We start from the raw sequence: 22,243 nt of genomic DNA on the forward strand, positions 1-22,243 counted from the left end.
CCCAATCTAGATCCAAAAACAGGAAGGCCACAAAGCCTTCAAAATAAAGTCAGCATGTGGCTAGAAGGGACACACTCAATGGGCTAGCCTCGGCCCTGAGTGAGAAAGGAAGAATGGGTGGGCAACAGTCATGGTGTCATGATGTCATGATAGCCCCATAAGGAGAGCCGCCCAGTGTGAAAGTAAGTGCAGCCTAAGAATGGCGCTGCCCACATGGAGAAATGACACAACAAGATGATGCAGCAAAAAGAAACACAGATTCCCATGCCACTGACAACAACAGAAAGCGGACAAAGAAGACGCAGCAAAATAGACACAGAGAACAGACAACCGGGGTGGGGGGGGAGGAAGGGGAGAGAAATATTTTTAAAAAATTTTTTTTAATGATGTCATGATAAAGAGAGAGAAGCATGGAAATTAAGCCAGCTGACTCTAAAGCCAGAGGCCCTGGGTTCAATCTCAGCTGTAACCCCTCTATGTGGCCTTGGCAAGCCACTTACATACTCTGGGTCTCACATGGATGACCTGGAAAATGACCTCATAGGGTTGTTGGGAAGATTAAATGCTCAAGGCTCTTAGGACAAAGCCTGGCACACACTAAGCATTTAATAAATGTTTGTGAACTCTCATGCGGGAAATGGTCCCAATCCAATCCTTATGAGTCAGTTTGCATCCGTAGAAGTGGCTATGGGTATGAATTGGAAAAGTGGGAGATCAAAATGCTTAAGGTTGAAATTGCTGGGACCTGGAGCCCTTTCAACTGGACCCAGCACAAGAAAACTAATTCCCTAGGAAGAAGGTCGATTTCCCAACCACTGGTAGAACACGGCTCCTACCCACTTCCAAATAGGACCTTCTACAGTGACAGTTTCTTCCCTGCAGCCCAAGACTGGAATAAAATAGCATCTCTCTGATCCCAGGATAAGGGACATCTTAGCAGCCTCAGCAGGCAAGAAAACACTGGGCAGATCCCCCACAGCCATCAAAGATTCAGTGAAAGCTAACACTTGTTGAGCTCACACTCAATGTCCAAGCTCTTTATGAAAACCAACTTGCATAATCCTTGCAGCAATCCTATGGAATAAGTACATTTTACAGATAGGGAAGCAGAGGCAAAGTGAAGTTAGGCAAACTACCCAGTGGCACAAGCTGATAAACGGCAGAGCAAGGATTCGAACCCAGCCAGTCCTGCTCATCGCTCTCTTCCTCCTAACTGGCTCTTCCCTACTGGGTAGGTATATAGGGAGTTTGGGTCTCCGGGCCCTAAAGAAGAGTTAGAAACTCCAACTGACCTTCTCATGGGCCAGGTATTTGGCAGACAAGAGGATGACCTGGCTCTTGGCCCAGCCCGAAACCTGGTTGAGGGTGGAGATGGCACTGTGCACAGCCTCAGGAGAGAGGGATTCCAGCTGACTGGAGGTCAAACCCACAACCGCATCCGACAGAGAGCCCAGTGTCTCATTGAGGGTCTGGTTCTCCGTGGCAATGTCCAAGAGGTCGGCTTTGAGCTGGAAATGGAGGAAGCTGAGAATGAGGGGCCCTAGAGACCTCTGACTGCATCCCCAGGGTATAAGGGCTCTGCAACGCTCTTCCCCCATCCTGCCCGACCAAAACTCTAGGTCAGAGACTAGATGGAGAGGGCCTCTTCCATGCCCAGGCAGTGAGGACGCCCCTGGAAACAGCTCCCCCTGACCTTGGCTTTGATCTGCCACAAATTCACTTCATACTTCATTTAAATGCTAATTTGTTATTAAATCAACTTTAAAGCATGGCAGGAGGAAAATCTGTTCACTTCACCCACCACGCCATCACACTCTCATGGCATCTATTTTCCTTTTGTGACTTTGAACCCTATATATCCATATGTATGACTTTTTCACGCATGAAGTATCTGATTTTTTTCATGATAATATATACTCTGTGTAAAGATAATTTTCAAGGAAGTAAAAAATCTCCCAATAATCTTACTACATGAAAAAAGCTTTGATTAGCAATTGGTTGTGAATGCTTCCAAGACACAAATAGAAAGAGGATGCAGTTTTTACATAATTGTAAAGGAATGAAGGTGCAATTTTCTCTTCTATATTTTTCATTTAAAATTACATTTTACACGTTTGCATGTTTCTGTGATCCACTTAATAATTATTTCATAATAATATGCCTGCCTGTAGTCACAAATGATTCCCAAATGTTTCTGGCAGAGATGATGATAAACCCGTCTATTATAACAGGATCTCTGTGCAAAACCTGAGAATGGGTCCTGTTTTAATAACTGAATCTGTATGAACAATACATTCGTTTCAGATTTGTTCACACAATTGATCTGTTCGCAGCAATATTGGAATAGCCACTAAGGGGCAGCAGAGCGAAGTAGAAGAAATACAGCAATCACAGCCTGGGGTTCTCCAAATTCAGCAAATCCCCTTTCCCACCACATCTGTAAAAAGTGAGAGCAATGGGTGTGAAAGTGAGAGCCTCACACTGGCAGCATTGGCATCACCTGGGAACTTGCTAGAAATGCAAATTCACGGGCCCCAGCCCAAAACCACTGAATCAGAGACAGCAACCCAGAAACCTGGGTTTTAACGAGACTTCCAGGTTGACTCTGATGCACCCCCAAATTGGAAAATCATTGGCCTAGATGAGCAAAAGGGTTCTCTCATTTTGTCTCTGTCTCCATTGACTCTGGCGTTCTCATCTTAGTCAGGGCTGCCACAGCGCCCCCTGCGGCCATAAAATATATTTATTTTCTTATTTTTGCTTGGGTTTTCTTGAGAGGGAGTCTTCCTTGAAAACAAAAATACGCATTGACCAAGATAGATGGCTACGAAGTCAAATGGCAAATGTGACTGGGGATTTTATGGTTATATATGAAAAACTGCTCTGCAATTATTGATGGCTTTACTGAAATTTCCTTTAATATTGCTCTCACAGTCATCTTTTCAAATAGAAATGAAATGGACCAAAGGGATATGATGGTGGAACAGGATTGAGACTCTGAGAGAAGGAAGAAGAGGGAGATGGAGAGGGGGAGAAAGGAAAATGTGGCAGTCTGCATTTGTCCATTTGTCCAGAACCTTGGTCCAGGAACTCGGTAAATACCCTCTAATTCAGAGTTTGCAACCCTGGCTGCACTGGAATCACCTAGGGAGCTCTTAAAACATTCAAAACCAGGCCACACCCAGGCCAGTAACCTCAGATTCTCTGAGATTGAGCGAAGCCGGAGTTGAGAAGTACTGTTTTGACCTTCTTGCTGCTCAATGACCACACCTTCAGCATCTTCAGAAGCTTGTTCAAAATGCAGAGTCTCAGGTCCCACCCCAGACCTAGTGAGTCAGAATCTGCACTTAAGGTCCCCAGGTCATACTTACGGGCATTAAAGGACAGATTCTAACAAAAGAGGAAGAAAATAGGAAAAGAAAAAGACAGATGCTCTGGTTGGATTTTTTTTTCAATCTACCCAAGGCTTTTTCCTATGCTGTTTTCTGTCGCTTCTCCCCATTTTAAGCTCATCCTGGCATTTGTGAGACCCTCTGCTGTAGCCGTACCCACACCCTGATTCACCCCACACATTTTCTCGAAGGCCAGGCAGAGCGGTTCTCCTATTCCTCGGGCTGGGGAAACCAAGGCAGCAGCCCCAGCGCCTCACACCCATCTGCACCTTCTGGACGCCGGCCTGGAAGCCCCGCAGGTGGCTGCACTTGATCATCTGATGGAGGAGGACTTGGGCCATGGCGGCGTCCAGCAACTCCAGGTCATCGTAGAAGCAAACCAGCAGCCCCAGCCTGTGTGAGAAGACGAGGGACGCTGACGGAGGGCTCAGAGCTGGGTCCATGGCCACACCCCCTCCCGGGGCAGAACCAGCGAGGTCATGGTCAGAGCACCTGCCCCCTCAGGAAACTGTGCTGAGCCCTTTACCTGGATTATCTCAGCACGACAGTCCTACCCCCATTTCACAGAACCACAAACTGAGACTCAGAAGTCCCAAGTGACTAGCCCAAGACAATTTAATGAGCTGAGGCTTAACCCTAGATCGATCCAACCATGTCATCTGTCCTCCCGGGATAGTAAAAGGCACCAAAAAAGAAAGGTGCTGAGTTAGCCACAGAAAGCTTCCATTATCAACATGGGGTTACAGGTTTATGAACCCTGAGGGATTCTCTGAGGCAGAGATGTATTTCCAGGATGCCTTTACCATGCTACCCATCCCAATTCACTTCAGCAGAAAAAAAGTAAAAGGAGACAGAATAGCATCATGGTGGAGGTGGAATCTGAACCCTGTTCTAGCTGGGATCAATATACCTAATAGGAAAGAACATAGACTCAGGCCAGCTGAATGAGTTACTTAACTTCTCTGCAAGATTGCTTTGCTACACTCAGTTGTGCAGTGCACATCATGTACTACTGTACACAGTGGCCCTGCCTCTCTGAGTCTTTAATAAAAGGAAGGTTTGCTTTGTTCATCATAGGACATCATAAAAAATATGATGAATGAAGGCATGAAGATTATCTTGAGAGTTAAATGATGGGAAGAATATCAACTGATTAGCATAATGCCTGCTGGACCCGAAGCACTCATTCATTAATGGAGGCTCTTAGAGTTCATAGGAAGTCGCTTGACTGAGCATGGCTGGACCACCTGATCCATGCTCAGACCTGGGTCATGCTCTCAGAGAGACATTGACACACACAGATGTGTCCACAGGAGAACACCCAAGTCAGGAAAGCATTTAGAAAATGTGTCTGATGAGATGAAGGAACATGCTTAACCCTAAGAAGTCTCAGGGGAAGTGAAGGCTTAATATTAATAATCAGGTTAAGAGTAATGTTTCCTGAGCACTTACTATGTGCCGGGTGCATTTAAACCTTACAGGGACTTCAATGAGGTTGGCAGCTTGTTATCTCCTCTTTGATAGATGGGCAGAGGCACCGAGAGGCAAAGTAACAACCCAAGATCACACAACATGTAAGTGGTGAAGCCGGGAGGAAACCTGGGAGGTCAGGCTCCAAGCCTGCACTGTTAACCACTAGGTTATTTTTTATGCGGCCACTGCAGATAGGTAAAAATTACAAGTGACAGGGAAAAGAGTAAGTCTCATTTGAGTACATTCTCTATAAGCGGCCCATTGGAAAGAATCTAGGGCCACGTGGAGATGTCAGAGGAAGCACTGTGACAGGAAGGCTCTGAGAGAGAAGAGGGCTATCCACCCCGCCCTTCCCCAGCTCCCTCCCGACAGTCAGGCCCTGTCTGACATCCCAGAGCCAGCCCTTTCGAGGTCCTCCCCAGCTGGAAATGGCTCCCGGGGACCACGCTACAACCACTAACTTCTCAAGCTAATTTTACCCACCTGAGGACTAGAGAACAAGGGGCTCACTAACACGGAGCCCACGGGCCATTTCCAACACTTGACCCAACCTAACAGAAATGCACACATTCATCCTGGAATGGAACAAGTACTGAGTATGTGAGCTGGCAGCTTAGCACTTGATAAGGTTGTATAAAATGGCTAGCGGACAGGAGAGGCTCAGAAAGCACCTGTTCCCTTCCCCCTCCCATACTGGCTTTACAGGGTGCTGCTTCCTTGGAAACACCTTCCCTCAAGTGCACAGAGAGATAAGGGTCTATTCAGGGAGGTAGAGCGGCCACATCCCTTCCTCCCCTCAGGGTCTTTGGCTGCTCAGAGGAAGCTGGTACGCAGAGTGCACCTTGGAAAAGAGCCTGCGGTCCTTGCCTGTGGATGGTAGACGTATTTCTCATGTCAAAGTTGGAGGAGCTGATCCTCTCCAGAAACGCCTGGGCCAGTTCAGGTGTGATGTCATAAACCGTGTCCAGCTGCTTGGTGGCATTGTCGTAGCTGATAAACAGCCCAATCTGGTGGGCAAGGAGAAGATGAGTGAGGCAGGCTGAGGTGGCCCAGGGCAGCCCCACCCTGGTTGCCTGTGCTGTGCCCCTTGCAAACACTCGAATACACCAGGTCCTCATTGGCACTGACTTCTTAATGGTCATAACTGGCTGTTTCGGTTTCCTTTTCAACCCAAATGGTATTTAGGAAAGTGATTATTTTTCAATATCCAAGAGGTTGAACTTTTTTAAGCTTGCATTTGCACATTTCTTTCTAGATCTGTTTTACAGGGTCTGAGAATGTGGTCCATAAAATTTCTGCTTTGGAGAATCAGATTTTCTTTAATAGGTGAGAGAATTTATTAAGGGCCCTCAGGTGATGGAAAAGAGTATGTGTTCTTTTGGAAATGCACAAAGTTTGACACATATATGTATATATGCATGTGTGGATATATATGTATTTGTATGTATATATAATCAACTTTATTAAATATGTCATTCATAGTCTCTATATGGTTTACTTTCGGCCTACATGACCAAGAAAGTCACAATGAGGCCCTCTACTACTCTAGGATGCATGTCTATTTTCCATTTCATTTCTACCAGATTTTGCATCATATATAGTTTTATGTAATGTTCTACTATGCTAAAAGGGGCTTCTAGAGTTGTCTCTCCCTCGTGGATTGAGCTGATTGACCATAGAAAACTCCCTCTTTGTGATGGCAGTTTGGCTTTACCTCCCTTCTCTACATTTTGAGATGATGAAAAGTTGTCTTTTGATCTTAGAACTTCCCCCCTCCCCTAGCCCGGATTCCTAAGAATTTACTTCTACCTACTTCCTGAAAGTCACTCAGCATTTAGAGAATAAAATAGGAGGTTAATCCTAGTACTGAGGTTATAAAAATGTGAAGACACTGGCTGGAAGTGCTCTCAGCCTCCTAGGTCAAAGAGAGGCACCAGTTTTGCCTATAAACAGACATTTTTGGGTCAACTTGTCTTCAAAAAAATCAGTTACTTGATACAAACCCTTCACCTACTGGCCAGGAGAAAGTCAGGGCATATTTAATAAAAATTGGAGGCAAGCCCCAAACTCTTTATGAATGCCTTGCTTTTGGCAACATTCTTTGGAGGCTGCAATCAGAATCATGAAGCCCAAGGGATTTTACCATCACTGGGTCACCATCAGGCGAAGGAGGGAGACAAGCTGAGACCAATGAGCTATGCAACCTTACAGCATGTATATTTCTCCACTGTAAACTCTAGAGTTAAAATCCAATTTTTACCCATGCTAAACTATTAATAGAAGTAGCTATAAATAGAGTAGCTATTAATCTATGTTGCTTTTGCTTTAGGTTCATGCTTTCAAGGACCAGAAACTCTATAGCTATTGTCCTTGGCCTTACTTGGGTACAAAAATACTCTTAAATGATTTTTGATTCATAGCCAACATTCCCTTTATATTAATATCATGTTTGTTCACATCAGAGCTCCCTAGTTGTGCAGAGCTGTTTTTCTTTTCCTAGCAGTACTAGAACACAATCCGACGATTAACCACTTGAGGTCCTGTTCCAAGAATTTTCTTTAGAGGCTCAAAATATTTTGGGCTCAGGTGAGTGTACAATTTTCAGGGCATCTTGACTGCCTGGCTAAACATTAGAGGTTTGGAATAAATACACATTACCCCATTAATAATAAGAATAATGGGAATATATATATACTTTTTAAACTTACTTCTATAGGGCTAATTTTCATAATTTCTTCTAATGAGAGGTGAACCATATATCTGCCCAAAATCCATAAGTTTTCTGCACTGACCCATGAAACAGAGTCATCTACAAAAGAAAAAAAACATAACAAACAACAATTAATTAATTTAATTTAAGCCTTTACAATGGTATGTGATTGTTCAAAACATCTTTGATTTCAGGACCTTCTTCTTGCATTCACTAACTCATTAAGTCATTCAACAGCCATTTAGTGAGAGCCTCCTACCTGTGAGACACTAGGCTACCTGTAGGCAATCACAGATGCCTACCACCTAAGGTTTTGTTACTCAATTCTGCGGTCGCTGGGCCAGCAGAATCAGCATCATCTTGAAGCTTATTAGAAATGCAGATTTTTTTTTAATACTTGTGACCACACAGTTTTTTTATTTTTAGTTTAATTAATTACTAAATAATAAGCTGGCAACTTGAAATATGTCTGACTCTCTTCTATTACCACCACCACAATCATTACCATCCTCATTAATTATCTCCAGCTTATTATAGTTGAGCGAAACCAAACTACTCCTCATTCCCCAGACACACCCCAAGTGTTCTTGTCTCCAAATCTGTGCTTGCTTGGGTCCATATCATAACCTAGAATGCCTTTCCCCTAACCCTGCCACTTCCAAATTTGACCTCCAAGATCAAGCTCAAACTTTTCCTCTTCCATAAAGTCCTCCCTAGTCTCCCCAATCAGAAGTAATTTCTTGCTCCTCTGAATTCCCAGAAGACTCTTTCTGTCCCTCTAGACTAGCATTTGAGATTCCCCATGCTGGGGGTGGAAACAGCACTTTCAATAGCACTCATGGCCAGGATCCAAGGACAAGTTTTTAGGAGCTGGAGTTGGCCACCATTGCCTTCAATCCTTCAGTAAAGGACTGTTACACTGAACAACCTCATGTTAGTAGAACGGGGGGAAATATAATAAGTGGGGGGCATTTACAGGGTATAGTAAATCAATCCCCAAGAGCTGTCACAGAAGGCACAGACAGTGGCTGATGCCAAGACAAGATGGAGAAGACACAGGCTGCAAGGACTGATTCTAAAGAACAAACAGGTATCCTCTCCCAACCCCAGCATCGGAGATGTTGGGGTGAACACATCGACTCCCTACGGCCCCCTAAATGAGGACTCTGGCCATCTGATTTGCTCTTGGAGGAAAGGATGGCCCCAGAGGGTTAAAGGATTTTGGGGGTAGAGCAGGCTGAATATCAGCTATCTTGCCATAATTCCTCAAACCTCATATCTTACCTTATCTAAAAAGAGGGACTTTGGAGGTGTGATTAAGTTAAGGATCTTGAGATGGGGAAATTATCCTGGATTGTCCAGGTGGGCCCTAAGTGCAATCACGTGTATTCTTAAAAGACGGAAGCAGAGGGAGACTTGACTACACTCAGAAGAGAAGGTAATGTGACCAAAGAGACAGAAAGCAGGGTGAGGCATCCACAAGCCAAGGGTGCCTGCAGCCACCAGCACCCGGAGTGGCAAGGAGCAAGCCTTCAGAGGGAGCACAGCCTTCCCGACACATGGTGGTTTTGGACTTCTGGCCTCCTTACCTAGGAGAGAATGAATGCCTGTTGTTTTAAGTCACCAAGTTTGTGGGAATTTTTTATAGCAACCACAGGAAACTAATATTGGACTGGGGGTGGGGGATGAGATCCAGGCAGCAGACGTTTGGGTTGCACATACTGTCACTAGCTCAGTGCTGGACCACTAAATTCACCAAGCATCAAGCTGAGCTGTTAGTTTTCAATTAAGTATTACATCTGAGCTACATTTCTGTAGATCAGTAATTCCCAAGCTTGGCATATTTTTAACACCCAACCTATCTCCAGTTACCTCGAGGAGTTTCATGGGGAAAAAAATATTATTAAAGTCCAGACAGAATTAAATTCTATTTACTTTAGTTTAAGGAAAGATCATGTCATGTAGCAATTTCAGCAGGAAAGTCCTCTAGTTTAACTCTGGCAATAAGAACTCAGGAAAATCTAGCGGATGAGACTTTTTCTAGGATGCACAGTATGAGATTCAGGCAGATTCCTGGAGGCCATAATTAGGGGACAGACAGAGGGAACTCTGCAACATATTTAAGATATGGATTATTTATTAATAGTAAACTTATCACTTATAATTTCTTATGATTCTTTATGTACAGAGCTCAGAAAAGGACTGGTCCCATGCTAGCTTCTGTATGTTTCCCCAACAAACCAAACTCATTCCCATCTCTGGGCCTTTGGATTTGCTGGTCCCTCTTCCTGGATTGCTTTCTCCAGAGCCTGCTCATTGACTGATTGAATCTTCTCGTTTTGGTTTCCATTCAAAGGTCACCTCCTCACAGAAGACCTCCCTGATAGGAAGCCCAGGAGGCCAACTACAGCCCCTGAGCCAAATATAGCCCACCACCTGTTTCTGTACAGCTGCAAGCTAAGAATGGTTTTCACATTTTTAAACAGTAGAAAGGAAAATCAAAAAAAGAACATTTGTGACATAGGAAAATTAAATGAAATTCAAATTTCAGTGTCCATAAATTGAGGTTTATTGGAACACAGCCATTCCCATTCATCTACTGTCTAGAGCTGCTTTTGTGCTACAGGGGCAGAGTTGAGTGGTTGCAACGGTGGCGGTATAGCTTGCAAAATCTAAAGAAAATGTTTGCTAATCCCTATAATAGTCTAAAATAGTAACCTTTTCCATAGCATTTATCTCATCCTATTTTCTGTACAGCAATTACCAGTATGTAAATTCTCTCTCCTTTTAAATTTACTTATTTAAAATCTTTATACATCACCCTACCATAATAAACAACAGCTTCATGAGAGCAGAGACTTCAACTTATTTTCCTCTGTATCCACAGTGGCTGACACATAGGAGGCTTTTTTTTTTACAGAGGTACCAGGGATTGAACCCAGGACATTGTACAAGGGAAGCAGGTGCTCAACCACTTGAGCTACATCCACTCCCAAAAGGTTTTTAATAAACATCTGTCAAATAAATGAACCCTGGTCTATTTTTACTTTGATTGCCAGGAAGGTCAGAGTGTGTCTCATTGCCTAGATGTCCTAATAAAACTATGTTCTCCCACTTTAACTTACACAGGTTTTGAACACGTAACTCTAAAGTTTCTCTTTGAATCTAAGATGCCATTATTATTTTCATTCCACTAAGAAACAGGACATGCCATTGACTATAAGATACAGAAGCATTCATATTTCAGAGACGTCAACAAGAGAAAAGTGACAAATGTCAATGAAGTAGGGTATGTGTTATATCCCATAAACCACCTCAAATCCTTTTTGGAAATAAGGGAAGTAAAAATCATAAGAGACAAAGAAATCAAACCCATTTTCAGAGTCAAAGCACCTTTTTTTCCGGACGGATGTCCCCCAAAGAGGAATCCGAACACAAAGCACAGACTCACCAGTGGTATTGGAGGACATCTGCAAAATCCCCGTCATCCAGGAGTAGAGGGCTCTCTGGGAATGAGCTGAGGTTTGGTCATAGAGATCTCTGAAGACTGCAGATCTAAATGACTCCAACATGGTGTCAATCAGGCAACAAAGAGATGGAGGCAGGCATTTTAAAGGGGAATCAAAACACCTGTACACTCCAGATGTACCTCACACCATTGCTATCTGTAGCTATTTTCCCATTGTTCTCTCTTCCCCCTTACTGCCAGATACCTTCCAAAGAGTGGTTACACACCTTGTCTTCACTTCCTCACCTCGTAGTCACTTTTAAGCCACTGTCATCTGCTTTCCCCAGCACAGTTCCTTGTGGCCCAAGTCACCAAAGACGTCATTGGTGCCATACCCAGGGGTCTCATTTGGTCCAAATAAGCTGAACTTTCTGCAGCATTTGGCACTGATGACCCCTCTGGCTCATGCTTCAAACCTCAGCTGCATCTCCTGGTCCTGAATGACTTCCCCTTGCCCCAACTCTGCCCACTACTGAAAATCTATTCACCCGATCCAACCTTTTGGAGGTTTAACTTATCCTTCCCACCACCACCACCTGCCATTTCATATGTGGATGGGCAAACTTTCTCTTAAATGCAGTTTAATATCTTCGACCTAATTGTGTGTGTGTGTGTGTGTGTGTAAGAGCAAGAGTATGTGAAGGGGTAGGAGCAGGGAACAGATTCAGTTCTTCAAAAAAGAATGATAGGGAAGCGAACTTGGCCCAGTGGTTAGGGCTTCTGTCTACCATAGGGAGGTCCGTGGTTCAAACCCAGTGACTCCTTGACCCGTGTGGAGCTTGCCCATGCACAGTGCTGACACGCACAAGGAGTGCCCTGCCACGCAGGGGTGTCCCCCATTTAGGGGAGCCCCACGCACAAGGAGTGCGCCCCATAAGGGGAGCCACCAGCGTGAAAGAAAGTGCAGCCTGCCTAAGAATGGCGCCACCCACATGGAGAGCTGACACAACAAGATCACACAACAAAAAGAAACACAGATTCCCGTGCCGCTGACAGCAGAAGCAGACAAAGAAGACGCAGCAAATGGACATAGAGAACAGACAACCGGGGCGGGGAGGAAGGGGAGAGAAATAAATAAATAAATAAATCTTTAAAAAAAAAAAAAGAATGATAAACATCATTGAAAGGAAAGCTTTCCCATATGCAAAACTCCCACTCCCGGTGCTAACACTCCCTAGTGGTCCCAGAGACAAGTTACCTAATTTTCCTGTCAATTTCCTTGTCTAAAAATTGGGGGTGGGATTAAGAGTATCAACCTCACAAGAAGAAGAGGTTATAGTAGGAAGAGGACAGAACTGGGATTCAGGAGATTCGCATTGAGTTTAGAGATGCCTCCCCTTCTTGGGGCCTCAGTTTCCCCATCTGTGAAAGAAGGAGTTTGATTAGATGATGTTCATTAGGATGGTTTTATTGGAAGTGAGTGCATATTCCAAACTCCCCACTCAAGAGCTGGGAATCTGGAGTCAGGCAATGTTACATCTCTCTTACTCAATTGTCTTTCTGTCTGCAAGGCTTGAAACCCTTCCTCTGGCTCTTAATCAGAGTCTATATAAAGTTGGGGTCTGTTGAGGACATCTGTGGCATTTACTTATCCATAGTATCTATCCTCCCTTTTCTCTTAACAGCACCTCCGTTTTTCTTGGGAAAAAGCATGCTTCTCTCATTTTTAGGCCATCTAAGCCTTTCAGTTTTAGTTCCTTTGGCCACAGTGACTGACTCTAGGATGGGTAAATGATCCAGTCTGAACCAATGAGAATCTGGTTTAAGACTTAGAACTGTTGTAAAGGGATGCTTTCTGTCTCCCCTGGACTTGGCTCTCTAAAGAGGGAGGCCTGGAAATGCAAGTGTTACCACATGGAGAGAGAGTGCCTGAATGTGAGGCCAAACCAGGAAAGCAGCAATAAAGAGATAAAGTGCCAAAGGAATTCTGAATGGGCCTCTGGATCCAGCCATGCCTGAAGTCAGACCTATACCTAAACTATTCTATTACATGATCCAATAATTCTTTTTTGGACTCAAGCCATTATGAATGCATTTTTGATCACTTGCAATCAGATGAGCTGTGGCCCATAAACTCAGTCTCCCCAGTTACGTTCTCGCCTGAGAAATGGGGGTGGGGAGAATGAAATTAGGAGGTGATCTGTAATGACTGCAGAGCAAAGGGGTTTCATGAGACACAGCTTGGCCAGAAAACAGACACCTTGTAGAAAAGGTGAGGTCAGTCCGGAGGGAGGGAGGGAGGGAGGGAGGGAGGGAGGGAGGGAGGGAGGGAGGAAGGAAGGAAGGAAGGAAGGAAGGAAGGAAGGAAGGAAGGAAGGAAGGAAGGAAGGAAGGAAGGAAGGAAGGAAGGAAGGAAACAGAATCTCCCAAGTCGCTGTCATCCATATCAATATTTTACTTCTTCTAAATCATGCTTAAGAAGGAGGGAAATGAGGACAGAGAAATGGAACTGAGAGTTAAGAGAGAAGCCCACACATCTACCAACAATGATTTTTGACAATTGCCAAATCTTCTGCTTTCCCTCAAGAAGAAAATCTCACCTTAGTGCCAGTGGGTCTTTAATGCACACTCATCTCCTTTTTTACACAAGAGAACAGGTCGTGGGCTCAGAGCCATAAACTCTGAGGTGTAGCAGTTTGATATGGTTATGAATTCCAAAAATAGATACTGGATTATGTTTGTAATCTGGTCTGTACCCAGGTGTGATTAAGTTATGATTAGGGCTTTGATTAGGCCACGTCTTTAGGGTGTTGAGTGTCCACCCCTTAGTGGGTGGGGACTCACAGATAAAAGGCATGGCAAAGGACAGAGTTGAGGGTTTTTGATGTTGGAGTTTTGGTGTTGGAGTTTGATGCTGGAGCCCCGGGAAATAATCTCACAGAGGAAACAGAAACAAGCCCCAGGAAGAGAGGAATCCTGAGCCCAGGAAGAAGCAAGCCCTGAACCCAGAAAGAAGCAAGACCCTGAAAAGGGGGAACCCAGGAAGCCTGAACCCTCGCAGACGTCGGCAGCCAACTTGCTCCAACACGTGAAAGTAGACTTTGGTAAGGGAAGTAACTTGTGCTTTATGGCCTGGTATTTGTAAGCTCCTACCCCAAATAAATACCCTTTGTAAAAACCAACCAATTTCTGGTATTTTACATCAGCACCACTTTGGCTGACTAATACAGCAGGCAAGATATCTAGCTAGGATTTGTAACATTGTTCTGTTCACATTGCATTTATTTTAACGGTTACTTTTCCTTAAGACAAAGGATACTGGTTCCCCATTTACAATAATGATATCAAATTTACTTTTAAAATAAATATTTTTAAGTAATAGAATTTGAGTTGATATTAAGGGAAACACAGAGTAATATAATAGAACAGGTAGTATATAGATATGACAAAAATTGTGGGTATAGTACCAGAATACTTTAATTTGGGACACACTTTTAATTGAAAAGATCTTAAGCTTCTGCTCCACACCTCACGTCTCAACCTGTCCCCACCTGCCTTCTCCCCTCTGCCATACCTTACCTCCTTGAACTCACAGCAGCCTCTGAGAGGTAGTGTGTGGTGCTAAGAGGGTTGAGAGGACACACTCACAGGTTCTTGAAGGCATCCTCACGCAGGTCCTGGGGAAGCCTCTGTGTGATGTCCGGCTGGAGAAAGCTGCCTGTGGACCCTCTCAGCACCCTACCCAGGATCTCCACACACTCCAGGGGATTCAGCACCTGGAAACACCTCTCGAGTGTGATGAGAAACAGGCTGCGGTTCACTCCAGGGCTCTGCAAAGCTTGTTCCCGAATCTCTCCCAAGTCGATGACGATGTCCTCCAGCTCCTAAAAAAAGAAAACTAAGGTTGTGTTGAGAGCTGCCTATGGATTTGGAAGCCCTTGGAAGGGCCACACTTAACAGTGGAGAGATTCAGGATCACTGTCCAACACCATGGCTATGTGGAACCTTCCAGAACTCCCCATGGCCTACAGAAGGAAGTCAAGGCCTCCAACTGCTCCACCCACACTAGGTGATCTCTTACTCTACACTGTCAAACCTCAGGTCACTGTTCTGGTTGGAATGCCCTTCCCACCTCCTTCTAGAGAAATCCAGCTCATTCTTTATAGGAAAGTTCAATTGTCCCCTCCCTGGTAAATCCTGGGATCCTCTGTGATCTCCTTCTACCTCAGTCAAAACAAATCTACTCTACTTTGTACTCCCAGAACATTATGAGTCACACTCTCTGATACATTAAGACATTTATGTACCTGTCTTTCTTGCAAACCAGAGGTTCTCAACCCTGGGTGCACATCAGAGGGAGACATTTCTGGGTTTTTTTTTTTTGGTACCGGGACCAGGAATTGAACCCCGGGCCTCACATTTAGGAAGAAGTCAGGGCTCAAGCACTGACCCACATAGGCTCCCCTGAGTTGGTTTTTTTCATTTATTTGCTTGTTGTTTGTTTTTCTGTTTGTTTTTAGGAGGCACCGGCGATCAAACCTGAGACCTCCCATGTAGGAAGCAAGTGATCAACTGCTTAAGCCACATCTGCTCCCCTGGGGGGCTTTTAAATGATACTGATTCCCAGCACCACCCCTATCGTCTGATTTAGCTGGTCTGGGGTGGAGCCCAGACATCCAGTTGATTCTAATGAACAGGCAGACTTGAGCCGGGAAGTCCCTGAGGCCCAGGCCATGTGCCTAGTAGAGTATCTGGTACCCAGAAGGCATTAGAAAATAGCTCATTAGCATTAATAAAGGAATGATTCATTTGAACCACAGAATCCAGAAATGCTGACAAGGCTTACTCACTATTGGACTGATCCCTCTGTCCTTTGCCCAACACACTCTCTAAGAATAAAAGCCACCATTTTACTGAGTACTGACTGCAGTCCAGGTCATGGTTCCACAAAAGAAAATCAATTAATGTAATATACCACGTTAATACAAGAAAAAAGCACATGGTCATTTCAACTGATGCAAAAAAGGCATTTGACAAAATTCAACACCCTTTCCAGATAAAAACACTCAGAAAACTAGAAATAGAAGGTAATATCCTTAATATGATAAAGGGTATGTATGAAAAACCCACAACTAACATAACAGTCAATGGTGTTAAGACTGACAGCTTTCCCCTACGATCAGGAACAAAACAAAGATGCCCACTGTCACCACTGTTATTCAAATTGTACTGGAAGTTATAGCCAGAATGATTAGGTGAGAAAAAGGAATAAAAGGCATCCAAATTAGAAAGGAAGAAGTAAAACATTCCTTATTTGCAGATGACATGGTCCTATACATAGAGAATCCTGAAAAATCCACAACAAAGCTACAAGAGCAAATAAATGAATGCAGTGAAGTGGCAGAGTACAAGATCAATGTGCAAAACTAAGTGGTGTTTCTATTCACTAGTAATGAACAATCTGAAGAAGGAATTTTTAAAATTCTATTCAAAGTAACAACTAAAAGAATCATATTTAACCAAGGAAGTAAAGAACTTGTGCATGGAAAACTATAAAACATTGCTAAGAGAAATCAAAGAAGACAAATAAACGGAAAGCCATTTTGTATTCACAGATTGGAAGACAAAATATTGTTAAGATATCAATTCTACCCAAAATTATATACATTTTCAATACAATTCCAATCAAAATTCCAAAAGTCTTCTTCATTGAAATGGAAAAAAAAACAGTCATCAAATTCATTTGGAAGGACCTAGGGGCAAGACGGCAGCAGAGTAAGGAGTTCCAAGAGTCAGCTCACCCTACAGTGCAGTTAGTAATCACCCAGAACTATCTAAATCACCTGCATGGGGGAACCTGGAGACCAGAAGAGCATTTTGCAACATCTTTGGAAGAAGGAGGAGACTGTCCATTTGCAGTGAAGATCCATGAGTAGAGTACTCCATGCACAAAGGCTGATTCCCAGCCCCCGCAGACAGCACAAGACACCTTGAGAGCTATTCCCTGGCTGGAGTGGGAAGCTCTAGATCCCAAAAATGGCACAGAAAAAGACAGTCTGGCACCAACTTCCAATTCAGCTGGCTAAAAGTCCAACCCCAAGAACAGCTCAAGTTTGAACCTGTCCAAGTCAGAAAGAGGCCGGTTGCCTCCATTTTAATTCTGCCCTCGTATAAGGAGAGGCAGGGTTGATTGAAAAGCACAGCGACAGTAAAGACCAGCTTCTTTCCACCCAGGTCAGATTGCTGCCCTAGTCTAGGCTCCAACCCTGCCTCCAGCAGAAAGGAAGGTGGAGGAACCCACACCAGCCTCTCTGGGCAACTGTAGTTGATTTTGACCTGCATGGATTAGACCGTGGGCACCTGTGACTCCATTCCTGCCCCCCACCTCTAATAGGAGGGGGAGCAGTGTTTCCCCAACCTCTCTGAGAAACTGCAGGCATTTTTGGCCTGCACAGACTGAATTGCTGGGCACTCCTGTGATTCCAACTCTGCCCGAAAGGGCAGAAAGGACAGGGCTCCCTCAGTCTCTCTGGCCAACTGCAGTCACTTTTGGCCTGCACAGAGTAGACTGTTGGGCAAACCTGTGGCTCCATCCCCACCCCTGATAGGACAGGAGGGACAAGGCCTCTTAGCCACTCTGGGCAACTGCAGTCACTTTCGGCTTGCACAGACTGGACCACTGGACACATCTGTGGCTCCATCCCTGCCCCCAACAGGGAGCAGAAGGGCCAGTGCTTTGTCAGTCTCCCTGGACAACTGCAGTCAATGTTGACCCTCACAGCTTAGTTTGTTGCCCACAACTGCACCTCCATCCCACCGCAGATGGAGGAGGAAGGTGGAAGAAGCTTCATCAGCTCCTGAGGAATGCCAGCAGCTTCAGTCTCCATGGCTTAGATTCCCAGCTGCATCCTTGGCTCCTACTCCACCACTAGCAAGGAAGAAAAGGCACGGACAGATGAAAAAGAGCTGAAAACTTTCAGACTGGCTAAACATAAGCCACTTTAAAGCTCCAAATTAACTTGAATCAAGTATCAAAGAGGGTCTGAGTAGCACAAAGATGATCAAATAGAAAGCTCTAAAGAGAGAAACTGGGCCTAGAATAAATATATCTAGTAAATCCGATGCTGAGACACCACCAAAAAATTACACTCCATACCAAGAAACAGGAAGCTATGGCCCAGTCAAAGGAACAAACTAAGCCTCCAGATGACATAAAGGAGTTGAAATAACTAACCCTAGATGTTCAAACAAATCTCCTTAATTAATTCAATGAGATGGCTAAAGAGAGTAAGGACATCTAGAAGACACTGGAAGACTACAATTTCAGGGATCATTTCTATCGTCTGTTACTAGAGAAGATTCTCTGAACATGTAGGGTACCGAATAGCTGGAAACCACATATCTGATAAGAGTTTGATTTCTATGCTATATAAAGAAATCATATAACTCAACAATAAAAGAGCAAGAAATCCAATTTAAAATGGGCAAAAGACTAAAATACACATTTCTCCAAAGAAGAAATACGAAGGCCAGAAATCACATGAAAAAATGTTCAATGCCACCAGCTATTAGGGAAATGCAAATCAAAACTACAATGATATATCATCTCACACCTCATATAATGGCCATTACTTTAAAAAAAAAAAACAAAAACAGAAAACAACAAGTGTTGGGCAGAATGTGGAGAAATAGGAACACTCTTTCACTGTTGGTAGAAATGTAAAATGGTGCAGCCTCTGTGGAAGACAGTTTAGCAGTTCCTCAGGAAGCTAAATATAGAGCTGTCGTATGATCAGCAATCCTCTACTTGGAATATACCTAGAAGAACTTAAAACAGTGACACAAACAGATATTTGTATACTGATGTTCATAGCAACATTATTCACAATTGTCAAAAGATGGAAACAACCCAATCAACCAATGAATGTATAAACAAAATGTGGTATATACATTAAATAGAATACTATGCTTGTAAGAAGAAATGAAATTGGGACATACATGATAACACAGATGAACCTTGAGTATATTATGCTGAGTGAAACAAGCCAGACACAAAAGGACATATATTGTATGATCTCACTCATATGAATTAAATACAAAGAATAAACACATGGAGTTAAAAACTAGAGTACAGGTTACTAGGAGATAGGTTGGGAACTGAGCAGGGGTACTGATGCATAATGTATGTAGAATTCTTAGTTAGCTTGCCTGTAAAAGTGTGGAAATGGATAGAGTTGATGATAATACATTATAGTTAGTATAATTTAACATGGCTCATTTATAAATGGGATTGTGGTTGAAAGGGGTAGTTTAGGGACATAAATGTCAATTGAAAGAAAGTTAGAGAATAATCTAGGGAATGAATAACAAACCCAGAGGTGGACGAGGAAAAAATATTCATATAGAAGGGTCAGCAGCCCAAATTGCCAAAACAATCTTGAAAAAGAACAAAGTTGAAGGACTCACAATTGCTGATTTGAAAATTTATTACAAAGATACAGTAATGAAAACAATGTGCTACTAACATAAGGACAGACAAATAGACCAATGGAATTGAATGGAGAATTAAGAAATAAACCCTCACATGCATGACCAATTGATTTTTCACAAGTGTGCCAAGTCTGGTAATCTCTTCAACAAATGGTGCTAGGAGAACTGGATAACCATAGGTAAAAGATTGAAGGTTTACCCCTATCTTACACCATATACAAAAGTTAATTCAAAATGGATTAAAGACCTAAATATAAGAAGTAAAACTATAAAACTCCTAAAAGAAAACATAGGGAAACATCCTCAGGACCTTGTGCTAGGCAGTGGTTTCTTAGACTTTATACCAAAAGCACAAGCAGCAAGAGAAAAAAATAGATAAAAGTGACTTCATCAAAATTAGAAACTTTGGTATATCAAGGGACTTTATCAAGAAAGTAAAAAGACAGCCTACAGGGTGGGAAAAATATTTGAAAATCATATATCTAATATTTATAAAGAGGGAAGCAGATGGGGCTCAACTAATAGAGCATCCACATACCATACAGGAGGTTCAGGGTTCAGTACCCAGGACCTCCTGGCCCATGTGGTGAGCTGGCCCACACACAGTGCTGCTGCACACAAGGTGTGCTGTGTCACACAAGGGTGTCCTCCACGCACAAGGAGTACGTCCCGCAAGGAGAGCTTCCCCGCGTGAACAAAGCACAGCCCATCCAGAAGTGGCACCGCACACACGGAGAGCTAATGCAGCAAGATGACGCAACAAAAAGACAGATTCCTGGCGCTGCCTGACAAGATTGCAAGCGGACACAGGAGAACACACAGCAAATGGACACAGAGTGCAGACAATGGGGGATGGGGAGAAAGGGGAGAAAAATCAAAAATCAATCTTTAAAAAAAAAAGAATTTATAAAGAACTTCTACAACTCAACAACAAAAAGACACACAACCCATTTAAAAAATGGGAAAAGACTTGAATAGACATTTCTCCAAAGAAGATATACAAATGGGTAATCACACATGCAGAGATGCTCAAAATCATTAGCCATCAGGGAAACACAAATCAAAACTACAACGAGATATCAACTCACACTCACTAAAAAGACTACTATTTTAAAAAAAAATAAGTGCTGGATAAGATGCAGAGAAATGGGATCAGTCATTCATTGTTCATGATTGTAAAATGGAGCAACAAGTATCAAAAACATTTTGACAATTCCAAAGGGAATCAAGTATGGTTTACCATATGACCCAGCAATCTCACTAATAGGTATATACCCAAAAGAACTGAAAGCAGGGACCCTAACAGACATTTGCACACTGATGTCAATAGCGGCATCATTCACAATTGCCAAAAGATGGAAGCAACCCAAGTGTCCACCAACAGATGAATGGCATATGCATGCAATAAAATGTTATTGGTCTGTAAATAGGAATGAAGTGCAACAACATGGATGAACCTTAGAGACAACATGTTGAGTGAAATAAGCCAGACACAGACAAATACTGTATGATCTCACTTACATGAAATAAGCAATATAAGCATATTCATGAATTCATAAACTTGAATACAGGTTACCAGGGGGCCAGGTGGGGGAGGGGGATGGGGAGTTAATGTTTAATTAGTATGAAATTTCTGTTTGGGTGACAGAAAAGTTTTAGCAATGGAGGATAGTGATAGAGGCACAACTCTGAGTGTATTATTAATGCCACTGAGTTGTATATTTGAAAAGGGAACAAAAAGAAAATTTTAGGATGTATATAAGTTATCACATACACGCACACCCACACACCATAGAACTGTACAACACAATGTAAAAACTGTGCTAAAGTTAATAGCATAATTATAATAATATTGTTTCTCATGAATTGTAACAAAGGTACCCCACAAATGCAAAATGCTAATAGGGAAAACTGTGTGAGACAGGGGTATATGGGAAATTTTTGTGCTTCCCGCATGTTTCTGTAAAACTCTAGCTGTTCTAATAAAAAAAAATTTTTTGAAAGAGTATCAGCCCTATGGTCAGGCATTCCTAGGTTCAAATCCCAGATCCTAACTTATTATCTGAGCGTCCTTCAGCAAATTTTTTAAAGTCTCAGTTTCTTCCTCTGTAAAATGGAGATAAAATAAGTGTCTACCTCTTGGATTTGTGGAAGAATTCAGTGATATAAGGAATGTAAGTGCCTGGTACCTAGTGAACACCCAATAAATACTATATGCTATGATCATCTCAATATCACAGGGGATGAAAACAAAAGTTAAAGAGGATGAGCAACCTGCCCAATCATATACAACTGGTTGTATGTGGAACCAGGGTCTGAAACAAGTCTATCTGCCTCTAAATCTTCACATCAAATACAACCAAGAGTTTCCTAACTTCAGTCATATACTGTAGGTGGCTAAACAGGGTAGTGGTAAAGAGTGCAGCTTAGGGGCTCCTAAACCTGGGTCTGTGGATAGAATTTAGGACTTTTCTGAACACTGGAAAAAAAACTGCAACCTCATTTTCACTAACATGGAACTGACCTTGAGCCTTTTCTTCAGTGATGAACATAAGCAACAAGCCAAGTGGTAGGAGCAGGAACTTTGATTTTGTCATAAGTAGATATCATAGATAATTTTGCAATGTAACAGTTGTTGCAGAGGTCTGGAAATCTCATTTGCCCTCAAAAACACCTCAAAATTAGAGACATTATTAAACCCACTTCTAACTCTTGTTTCGTAATGTGTTA

At 43.0% G+C, this 22,243-nt stretch overlaps 1 protein-coding gene across 1 annotated transcript in view; it reads right to left on the minus strand.

The window, feature by feature from the left end:
• The window catches only part of OTOA (otoancorin), a 75,014-nt gene that overhangs the window by 39,490 nt on the left and 13,281 nt on the right, over positions 1-22,243 (minus strand). Inside the window, exons 9-14 of the mRNA XM_071211249.1 lie at positions 14,672-14,907; positions 11,027-11,130; positions 7,574-7,674; positions 5,733-5,872; positions 3,662-3,785; positions 1,293-1,508 (exon numbers count right to left, since the gene is read on the minus strand). Coding sequence (XP_071067350.1) covers positions 1,293-1,508; positions 3,662-3,785; positions 5,733-5,872; positions 7,574-7,674; positions 11,027-11,130; positions 14,672-14,907 — 921 coding nt within the window. The remainder of the gene's footprint in view (positions 1-1,292; positions 1,509-3,661; positions 3,786-5,732; positions 5,873-7,573; positions 7,675-11,026; positions 11,131-14,671; positions 14,908-22,243) is intronic.

This window comes from Dasypus novemcinctus, chromosome 23 (assembly GCF_030445035.2).
Source record: "Dasypus novemcinctus isolate mDasNov1 chromosome 23, mDasNov1.1.hap2, whole genome shotgun sequence".
NCBI lineage: Eukaryota > Metazoa > Chordata > Mammalia > Cingulata > Dasypodidae > Dasypus > Dasypus novemcinctus.